Source organism: Hoplias malabaricus, chromosome 7 (genome assembly GCF_029633855.1).
Source record: "Hoplias malabaricus isolate fHopMal1 chromosome 7, fHopMal1.hap1, whole genome shotgun sequence".
NCBI lineage: Eukaryota > Metazoa > Chordata > Actinopteri > Characiformes > Erythrinidae > Hoplias > Hoplias malabaricus.
In genome coordinates, this window is record NC_089806.1 from 33,200,272 (window position 1) to 33,211,810 (window position 11,539).

At 36.5% G+C, this 11,539-nt stretch overlaps 1 protein-coding gene across 1 annotated transcript; it reads right to left on the reverse strand.

Annotated features, from left to right (window-relative positions):
- Nucleotides 1-772: 772 nt before the first annotated feature.
- pdcb (phosducin b) lies at nucleotides 773-3,842 on the reverse strand. The gene is made up of 3 exons (XM_066676357.1): nucleotides 3,791-3,842; nucleotides 3,191-3,339; nucleotides 773-1,282 (listed from the first exon to the last, which is right to left on the reverse strand). Exons 1-3 carry the CDS (start codon nucleotides 3,840-3,842, stop codon nucleotides 773-775), a joined length of 711 nt encoding a protein of 236 aa, XP_066532454.1.
- Nucleotides 3,843-11,539: the final 7,697 nt, after the last annotated feature.

Genomic DNA, 11,539 nt, shown 5'->3' on the forward strand with positions numbered 1-11,539 from the left:
GGTCCTTGGAATATACAAACAAGTGTTTTTCAGATGGCTTGTCAGAATTAGTAGGCCAATTTTTTTAAAACATTTGAATAATTATTGTGTCAGGTAACTCATTATGTTATAAATATAGTTAATTTAATTTCTTTTTCTTTTTGACGAAAATCTAAATAAATAATATAATTTTGAGCTTATTTTGACTTCTCAAAATTCTCTTATAACATTTTAACACACCTGTCACTTTAACAACCAGCACAAACACATTTAATACAAGAAGATTTAGACAGTACAGTATTTAAATGGCACTAGATTTATATCTATCTGTTTTTCATCTCAAGTATCAATAAAGCATGTAATATTGCACCTTTGTCAAACAATATATAATTGTCTGAAGTAGTTGCTGAAAAAATACTGAAGCTGTTCTCCATTTTGGATCTCAGACATATTTTGTGAGGTGATATTTTTGATTAATACATTTTAGACTTAAAGTATCTCCACAACTTGAAACAATAAGTTGCAAACAATAATCTAAAAACAATAAAACAAATCCTGCCTTAATGTTTTTGCCAACAAAGGCATTTCATTAAAGAAGGGATAGTGAAATAAGAGAAGACCTGGAAGCCCTAGTGAAGATCAGGAATTACCATTTATCTTAGAAAGACCGGTCCTTAGATCCACACTTTGTAGACACTGGTCAGAGCCTGTTAACCTGAAGAATAATGAAACTTATCCATATCCTCACATCCCTTTCAAATTCTTTCCATTCACTTCTTTTCAACCCTTCTCCTCATTCTACATCTGCCTCCTCCTCTGCTACATTGACCTCTTTCTCTGGCAGAAGTCCATAGTCGTTGAGGAAGGCCTCAACATCAGTGGCGAAAAACTCCTCATTGAGGTGCTGTGTGATAGCCAGGAAATTCCCCAGCATCTCTCCAGCTTTGTACACCAGCACAGCTGGCAGCACATCATCAGAGAAACGCTCCCCTGCACCAGTGGCAGCAGCATTGATGCGGCAGAATTTGACACTGGGGTATTCGGCAGCCAGGCAGTCCAGGCAGTTGTTGAGAGCTTCACAGCCTGGGACACTATCTTTGTAGATGTGCACCACCACCACAGTGAGCCTGTGCTCCTTCTCGATCACATCAAGGAAAGCCTCCCCACTGTCCAGATCATATACACCTTCGAATTTGGGCCCGAAGCTCAAGCGCTCATGCATCTCCTGCATGCACTGCTTGCGGTATTTGCGCAGACACTTCTCATCATCCTCCTTGACCAGCTCATACTCCTGGACACTCATCTGAGAGGATAGATGACCACAAGGATACAGTGAAGATAAGCAAGTCACATTTGTCTTTGTTGTTTTATACAGAGTAGGGGTATTACATTAAAATTCTTTAAGGTCCAGTTAGAGAAATTTTCCTAAGCCAAGGTCCAGAACATAATGTATAACTAATTATGATCAGTGCCATATCCTGTACACTAAAATAGCCTTAGAATTATAGCATAATGTTATGAATGTCAAATCAAATTACACTTTTAATTACATTTCAGTATATTTAAACAAGATTTATTAATAATTATATATAACAAGTACTCTAAATAAAAGTCTTTTGTATTTTGACTTTACAGCTTTTCCATAACCAGCAACCTGATTGGCTCTTATTGGTAGTTGTCTCTGAGTTTATAACTAATAACCAGAAGAGTCACACCATTTAAAACAAACTCTCTGTTCAAAATGAAAGAGCTCTTAATAGTTTATCAGTTGCAGCATTGGCATAGTAACCATGGGAGGGGGTAGCTTTATTTTCTTTTATTTTGAAAATGCGCCACCGAGGTTAACGCATTTTGGCAGCGAGTCAGACAATATGGGTCTTCTTTCAGCCTCGTTAAGGCGCCTGTTCAAATATAAAGCTGCTAAAATTATCAGCTTCGCTGGCCTCTCCATAACGAGAGCACAACAGATAACAATGACGGCTAATTACAGCTATGAATGCGACTTGTATATATCGTCTTGTTAGGGGAAACAGGAGGAGTGAACATTAATACTAGCTGTATTCAGGTTGTGAGAAAGCACTCGAAACATGCAGCAAGTTAACGTTAATCTCTGGCTGTGTCCTAAACTGCACACTGCTGCAATGAATAGTGTGTAAAAAATAATATACCACCCATAGCAGTGTTTCTGTAGGGTAGTATGTAAAGTTCCATAGTGTGTTGTTTGGGACACAGCGTCACTTTCTAACGTTAATGCTGTTCCACGTTATTACATATGCAGCATATTACTGCCTTATCTACATAGGAATCAGCTTATAGCTGAGTAATCTTTGGGTATGGTGTGGGTTTTGACCCCCCACACACATTTCAAGTTTACATATTTACTATATTTTGACTTTGGGTTAATAAATGAAAGTGAATATTGTTGCTGTCCAATGAAAATTATGTATATCCATTTTTGTTGATTTTTAGTTTATTACATCATTTGAACACAGCAGCTGTCCTTTACATTGTGTGAAGATTTCATGACGAATGGACCACTAGAAATGCTCCAACATTATGCTGAATTAAATATTTTTACCTTCAATTTCTTTATAGGTAAATGCCATTTTCCTTCTCTTGAACTGTTCATGCAGTACCCATGCAAAACTGACAAGAATACACATATCATTTGTGCATAATTCACTTGCACTGAAAATGTTGTATTTTTAAGATTAATGTCGCTTTTATGTTTTATACAATAATACAAATGTGCAGCATTGTCTAGCAGACAGTGACATAAAATTTATCCAACAGAGTGACCCTTGTAACCTTGGGAACATAACATTTTTTGCCAAGAGGACTTGGCCAAAACACTAACTGCTTGGCTCTTTATTGGAATAAGACTGAATCATCAAGACAGTAGCAGATATTTGGATTGCTGGGTTTTAACCCAAATATTTTTCAGATTTAATTTTTCCAATTCCTTAAGCTATGTGGGTCTCACTCCAGTACATTAGGTTAACTCATTGCTTTCATATGATGGTGGATGTAGACCTTCCTACACAAGTAGTGATAGTGTGTTTTTAGACTTCCAGCCTGGCTGTGTTATCACTGAAGAACAAACTCAACAGAGAGAATCATAATTAGCTTTTGTCAGCCTTACATCCCTAATTCACCTCTATTGACTTTCTACTCTCTTCAGGACTCTAGCTGCATGAGAAGAATGGTCTACCTTGCGGTTGAGGCTACCCAGGGAATCTTCCTTTGGCTTTTGTGGGGATGACATCTGTCTCAGCAGCTCCCTCTTGTTGGGAGGCAAAGACTCCTGATCCATACTCTCCAGTTTAAACTTTCGCCAGTCATTAATCACTCCCTTTGGTCCTGGACATGGTTGAGAAAATGAATGAATGTATGAACAAATGTAATGACATTATTCATATATCAACTGTCAATCAATAATGCAATTCAGATTAATCTGGTTTCAAACAACGTCATTACATATCATTTGGATCTTATTAAGAGGAACTGCTAATGTATGAGAGTCACTAGAATCATTGCTGGCTTAGGCCTAAAAAAAGGATTTTAATCTGCCCTGGTAATTGAACCGTGCTTGAACCAACTATCTGCCAAAGCAGCTTTTGCATGTCAAACCAGGAAAGCATTGGCTCATTTGTTGGTAGTGATGTTAGTGTATATGTCCTTTCTCTCTGACTGCAGATTCATTACTAGTCATGAGGTCAAACCTGTTTATTGCTGTTGTACATTCTTTTTCCTTTTCAGGTCACAGGATGGACAGAGTACTGGCTCTGGATGTGAGGATGTGCATGCTTACCTGTGTGAGTCACAGGCATCTCCTCTTCCTCGTCTACTCCTCTGCCAGACATTCTGTTTTCTTTTTATGGACAGAGAGAATAATTAAATTCAAAATCTTACTTTTGCAGTTAAATCTTTTAAAGAGAATGCTATTTAATAGGACAGTGACCAGGTCAGGATTGACCAAACCCTTAAAAATAATTGCTTTTATTTATGCTGTTTAGAATAATATTACCCTGCTAAGGCAGTTTCAGTTACAGATGATAATATATATATCTCACAGTTTCATGTAATCGAAAAATGGCCAGATCTTATTTTCTAGCAGATTAAGAGATGAGCATTTGTGTATGTGCAGAGTTTGAATCTAACATCTGAACATTCTGACTGCATTATATAAAATTCATTTGTAATTGAGCAAAATGGACCATCGTGCATTTCCTTTACAGAGTGACTGCTACTCTGGAAATTAGGCTGATGAGGTATTAGAAGATTACATCTTGATCCGATTTGTCAGCTCGGTTGGCGCAGGTAGCAAGATCCTTGCAATTGCTGCTGTGATGTCAAGCATTTTCATCATCTTCCGAACAGACACAATGTTGTAAGGTACTTCATAACACATACCCCATGGATAAACATGTTATTTTCCATGGGGTTAAATCAGATTAATAGACCACCTTCAGAAGCATGTTTCAATTATTAATTAATTATATCCTATTATGTATTTTGAAATGGTCTGTTTATTGGTGTTATTCAGTTTTTTAGCTGTGGGACATGTATTTGTGTTTTTGACAATATTAGTACAGTATTTTTTATATTCAACTGCTAGTTGTCTGTTTTCATACTAAGAATCTCATCTTACAGTATCTTAAAAGCAACTTCCACTTCATCACCACACAGTTTTCACAGTGGCTGCTGATGTTAGGCTTTCTACAGTTTCACTGTATTAAATATGTGATTCTAAATCCTTTCGAGTGAACAGTCGAAAGCAGGTGAGGGTGATTTGCAGAGACCCGTTTAACATCTTTAGTGAAGTCACAGCCTGTACTTGCATGCCAGAGAACGGATGTGTTTTCACAGGATTAAGGCGCTATTAATCTCTTACTCTAGTCACTGACCTGAAACTCTTTGTTCAGTTGATACCGATTTTTATTGAGAGGTGAGCGCTTATATGGTCGGCTTGGGTGGGCCAAGTGAATAAATGAATCAGGGCTCTTCCTGCATCCTCCCAGGCTTATCTTGGGTATTAACAGAAGCTCCTGCACTTACTGGCATGCATCTGACTAGGTCATGCAAGTCCATAATACATGAACTATTACATGTATTTCTCTGTGCCAACCTCATACTATAATTTTCATGAGAATGTCTTGAAGTATGAGGATCGCTCACCCTTACAGTGGATACAGTTACTGTTACATACATTTCAAGAAACAAAATACCGTTGTCATTAATGCAGTATACATTTGCCACGTTGTTCTCACCCACTTTGATGAATTTGCGACAATGTTACATTTCCAAGGACCTGCTTTCAGTTTGTCTACTAATGTACATGAAGAATTATTAATAGAGCTTATTATTCATCAGCATCTCCCATTTAGAAAGGTGAATGCTCCACCCATGTTTGTGTGTCTGGCAATCATTTTTTTTATCCTTGCCTGTCATCAATGTCTGCTTCAATGTAAATACTATGAATTGATTATAAGCCAAATTGCTTTTGAGGTTACTTGGGGTTCAGAAAGATTACCTTTTTATCCCTCAGTTTTTATTTGGTGTACCAGCTGTATGCCTGCAGATGTTCTAACAAGGCTCATCCATTAGATGAATAAAAACACATATCTAAATCTGTCAATTGAACAGTATGCAAAAACAATTCGTACTCTCCCCTGGGTAACAGCTTAAAACAAGCGCGTCTGTTTCAAAGTGTTCTGAAGTGTCTGGAATTTAAACTCACCAACCTTGTACAACCATCTGCTAGAATGAGTGTCAAAACATACTAATAGGTAAAACCCATAAAAGATTAAAATTAATTATTGTAATGACCAGATTTGTATCTGCACCACAACAAAAACTTGTCCTCTTACCTTTCTGTTTTGTATGAGCAAGTTACTCTTCTCTGGATCTTAGCCCCTACTGGCCAGCTATGTGGTCACTGTCCTGTAGGACTTGTCTTTCATGTGTTTTAGTGCATTATGGGGAGGGCCTAAATGGGCTTTCTTAGAATGAGGGACATTGGACGACATTGTTCTGTCTGCAGAAATAGCTCAGGGTTCCTAAGAGGATTTAAGTGTAGGAATTAGGCCCTAGTGTCAGATTGGAACATGACCCATGAAAGAGAGGCTGGATACAACAACATGAGACTGGAAGCAATACAGCAAGATTTGGATTGCTTCTGTCGTATGCCAGTTCTGCATTTCTCTGGGAGGGCATGCAGACTTAAGCACCTTGGACATTATGACAGTGTGATCACGATACATACTGAAAGTAAAGGTGAGGCCTTCAAGGAATGAAAATAAAATAGGTTTACACTGTATGCACTCATTTATTAAAAAATGTAAAGTATATACCACTTTACCATTCAACTATACTGCTTTAGTCTATTGGTGTTTTGTTAAATCACATGTCTGGCAATTTGAGCCAAGATTAATTTAATAGGATGAATATTACAGGTCCTCGGCACACCAAGGCAACTCAGACAAAAATATCAACACTACGTATTCCTAATCACTGACTTGTGACCAGATGTATACCAGTTTAGAAACTAATTAGCCTTAGAGAATCCTGTAGGACGATAGAATCAACTTTAACCTACACTTAGCTCTGACTCATGATTGCAGTGGAGTGATCTCTAAGTGAGCTGAGACAAGGAGCCATATATTCTTAGAATTGCCTCATCACCTCATCACACTTTACCTATTTATCTGCCCTCAACAGTGATTCGAGGAATCTACCTCTGTCACGAGAGGCATGTGCTGCACTACAATACAATAAACACACTCTTTTGTAAGAGTACAGCTGACTTAGTGGGTATAAAACGTGTAGGTGTCATGTCATTAGTGACTGCAGTCTCACAGGTTATATGGTTAAGACAACTGTAAGAGCTGTCATTTGAGAACATCAGACCATTGTCTTTTCATTATTTCAGCCAGGGCTTGGAACTAATTCATGATATGAAAAAATAAAATGGCATTTTGCAAGCTGAAAAATCACAAGCTAATACATCAACGTTCATAAATGTTAACGTGAACTCCCTGTGACTGATAATGTTGTTTATTATGTGTGGCCCACAAACACATTATTTATATTTCGTGCCCAAACCAACAAATGTGTTTTTTGTTTTTTGTATTTTTTTTCTCACCAACATCATATATTTCGGGGGAACATGTTTACACTTATGTGATTACACTACCATTTAAAAAACACATTTGGAATAAATGTATTCATTTATATAAAATGTAAAAAATGTATGGAATGATTTTATGATATCATACATGATGATAACCCAGCATTATATCCCATTAGTTGAGCTACAGTTGCTCAGAGAGTCTTTTTTTTACAGAACTAAAGTGTGTTATTTGATATTATTGAATTACTTGTAAAAAAACATTCGGAATGACAGAGTAATTTAGCCTTGTTTGAATAACCTTTTGAATATTTTGCAACAGATTAGAAAGGGAATAAGACTATGTAAATACACTTGTTACCAGAAAAACAGTGTGTTCAGATATTTTGTGCTCTGCCTCTGTATTGCTGAAGACCACTACACTGCTGTTTTTAGGTGATAAAATATCATACTGTTTTTTGCAAGCTTTTCAAGCAATCATAGTCATTTTTTATTCTGAAAATTAATATTTTATACAGGTGCATATTATATGGGCAATGTGGACCTTGGGTTAGTCTTTTCACACCATATACAGCATACAACCCCCATGCAACAAAGCTAGATTGTTTGCTGTATGAATTCTCTTTTAATTCATTTGGTCAACATGATTTATTTTTGGAAATGAACACAGTGAGTGAACATTTTATACAAATTTCATGGTTAGTACCAGTAACAGATCATGGTATCATTATAAAGAGGGAATCAATCAAAGACTCACATTTTGCAAAGATGGGTTGTGTCTCACCTCTTTGTGACAAATTTTGTGACAGATTTTTCAGACGCTACAAAAATAACATATCAATGCAAGAGTGTAATTAACACACATCTCTAGCCCACATTTAACAATCAAATTACTAAAGTAACATTCAAGTGTGTATGTGATGAATTTTCTGGAACTTCCCATGAGCCACACCTGCTGTTATGTGGGAGGACCTTGTGGTCAGAGGAGTCTAGGTTTCAGCTTTTTTTCATGAAAAATGAATGGGGGAGGGGTGCCTAGTGCATGGATGTCTTACAGATATGAGAAGATTCCACTGATAGATTTAGATTGAGATCTCAGATAGACTGAGATTTAAGAGAGATATATGCTGCCATCAAGATAACTTATACTGGGACGTCCATAGTTATTATAGCAAGACAATGCCTGGCCTCTTTCTGTAAGTGCTACAACGACATGGCTTCATAAACACGAAGTGCATGCGCTTGACTGGCCTGCCTACAGTCCAGATCTGACTCCTATGGTGCGCCATATAGAGGAGAATCAGGCAACAATGACAACAGAATATTGCACCGCCGAAGTCTTATATCAAGCCAGAATGGATGAAAATTCCATTTGTAAAATTTTAACAATTAGAATAATCAGTTTCCAAAAAATTATGCAGTGTAATTAGAAGGAATGTTGATGTAACACATTGGTAAACATGCCTCTGTCCCAAATATTTTGGAGTGTGTTGGAGGCATCAAACTGTGGATATGTTTATATTTTCAAGATACAGAAGTTAATCAGTGAATATGTGGATTAAATAAATATTCAAGAGGATTAACAATGGCAGATGATTATTTTCTTGCATTTTACAAAAAGTCTGAACTTTCCGGATATGGGATTAGTATTTTGGTGTCTAAATTAGTCTGTCATAGATTATTTTGTTTAGATTACCTGCTGCCTTACTCTTACATGTACTTAATACAGGCAGGTTGCCTGAGCAGAGCTGTCAGTATAGGTAGCGTGATATATCCACTGAAACTTCATGACTGAGCTAGTTATGAGTGTAGTTAGAGCTTAGATTATTAGTCTTGGACAATATGCTGTATTTGAACTTGCCGCATTTGGCAGACTGCTACAATGTACCATTAAAATAATGAGGGATTTAAGTGTATTTTTTTCAGGATGAAATTTGTAGGAGCATGCTAAGAATCGGGTTTTATGCCATATATTGGCCTGCCTTCAAAGAGGCACTTCAGAAATGGGAATGTCATGCTTCAGGGGAAATTTATTACATTAATGTTATAGTTAATTTCAGTGATAACCTGTGGAGGTTGCTGTAAAAGCAATTGATAAAGGCATGTTGGTGAAAAATGTTTCTTTTTTTTTGAGGTAACTGTGGTCTTCTGTGACATGGAAACTGTATTTTGCCTCCTAATCTTTAAATGTATGTAAAGACATGAAAAGTCTTCATTTGAGGAATCATGTCAGTCAGCATTAATATTTAAAGATTTATAGAAGCCTGGTTTGAGGTTCATTGGGTTCTTGCTCACAACACGTTTGGTTCAATGAGGGCATCTTAAAGAACAATAAAATCAGATTCAGTTTCTTGAATCTTCAGCATCCATACCCAGAGAAACATTTACCACTTAGTTTTTTTTCCATTGTGCAGTCTTTGAAGATCTTAAAGACTTTTTCCATAAAGGGGTGGGACGAAAATGGGCAGTGTCAGCTTAAAAACAAGGAATGTATGCGGTGTGTCTCTTTCGTGTATTGCCTGATTAACTAGGATGAGAAAATTACCCTCAGTTCAAATGTAACACTCAAAAGACAAAAAAACACGTGAGCAAAAATACACACTTACATTCAAGCCTAACATGGGCAATGCTAATAATTGAGAAAAACAACAACAATGGCAATAACAAAACAATCACAACAATAATACTGGTTATAAAAATAATGTTGTTTTTTGAAGTCATTTCTATACAGACACCCCAAAAATAAACAAAGTTTTTTTGCGTAGTACATTTCACATTTTTGCTTTTTATGAATGTGCAAATACAGCAGGAAAAAGTGAAAAATTTAAATAACAAAAGAGAAAGGGTACTTTAGCCGAATAACAAAGTACAAGACATTTATTACAGTATGCATGTCGGCCCAGAGCCTACCTGGAATAGTATAACAATTTGTGCTCCACTGATATCAGAAAATATAAAATAAAATTTGATTTGTGAATAATATCAAGTTTTTTGCAGTACAAAGAAATGGATTTTTGCAATTTGGTCAGCAACTAATTTTTTTTTTTTTACTCTGAAAGATTTAGCAAATGTTAAGTTTAATATGCAGTGTAGACTACCTGATGTATTTTTTTTACCATTTATGTTAAAATTGTAGGCTAGTGAGTTTTCTCAAAGCTTTCTATTGTTGCAGACATATGAGTCTTGCTAGAGTTGCAGCACTAAACCATCTGATCATGTACTGTGACAGAAACGCCTTTAAGGAGTCAAATGAGCTCTAAATGTTGATGCATTAAAGGATGTATCTATAGAAAGCACAGAAAGAATGTCCTCTTGCTTAAAATGCTTCAGCATTGTCTTCATGACAGTTTCAACTGCGTGCTGGCTTAATGGCTTAAACTGTGCTTTTTAAATGTGTCTAATGGCAGCAAGCAAACAGGTTAGCAGATGTGTGAATTCAGCAGAAACCTCACCTCAGAAGGCCTATACAGGTATAACTTATATATAATGGCCATAATACAGTGGAACATCCTTCCATTTTCCAAATCAATACAAAAAGCATGGTATATCCTATATATAAAATTAAAAAGTTTGGGGCAGTATGGAAAGTAAGGCATTTGGTTCTTTTCACAACAGCAGAAAGATCAAGTTTTTAAGGTGTAATTTTCTCCCAGTTTTCCTACAAACAATCTTAAGGTGTTCAACAATTTGGGGTTTTCATAGTTGCTTTTTGCATTTCTACTGGGGACAGATGAGGCGTTCCATAGCTTTGGCGATGACTTGGAGTGCTGTTTGTGATTCAGGTCTAATAATTCAACATCACTAAACTTATTAACATTGTTGTGGCAATGTTTCATCTTTCCCAGCAGAGTAAATGCTGTCACTGCACCAAAGGAGGGACAGACTCCCCATTAGTAACCTATGTTTCAAAAGAAACGAGCATGTGTCTTCATAAACTTTAGGAATTTAGATTTTTATTTTCAGTTATTTATTTATTTATTTTTGTCTTTTTATACGAATGCTTTTTTACCTTATACCACTGGGAGATTTGTTTCAAATGTAAAGTGAGTTCCATACATGTAGCGCACAGACAGAGATTTTGTGTGAGAGGTTTTGTGGTTCCATTACAAGAAATGTTCTGCGTGGTTCAGACATGTGTAACATGTGAAGGAAGCACAGCATGAATTCACTATGAATTCTCTAGAAAATTCTCTACTCATCCATGGGTTCATACATTGACTTTGTACTAGAGGACTGATAGGTAAAAGTGCAGGTAATGTCCAGTACAAATAATTCAGGCATTTTCTAGCTACAGTTTCACTGTGCGTGTCAGAAAGGGTTTCAGTCTCAGGCGAGCTGATTTTAGGTAATATACTGACTATATTTTCAGTCTTTTTTTTTTCCTCAGTTGGTTTAAAATAATGTTTTAAACCAGTTCAAAATATCAGACTG

Bases quoted from the DNA above. Each gene is read 5' to 3' on its own strand.
- pdcb (XM_066676357.1), bottom strand. From the start codon at position 3,842: ATGTCTGGCAGAGGAGTAGACGAGGAAGAGGAGATGCCTGTGACTCAC. The intron at 3,340-3,790 runs GTAAGCATGCAC...AACCATGTCCAG, and splicing joins GATGCCTGTGACTCACACAG to GACCAAAGGGAGTGATTAAT. The intron at 1,283-3,190 runs GTAGACCATTCT...CTATCCTCTCAG, and splicing joins TGGGTAGCCTCAACCGCAAG to ATGAGTGTCCAGGAGTATGA.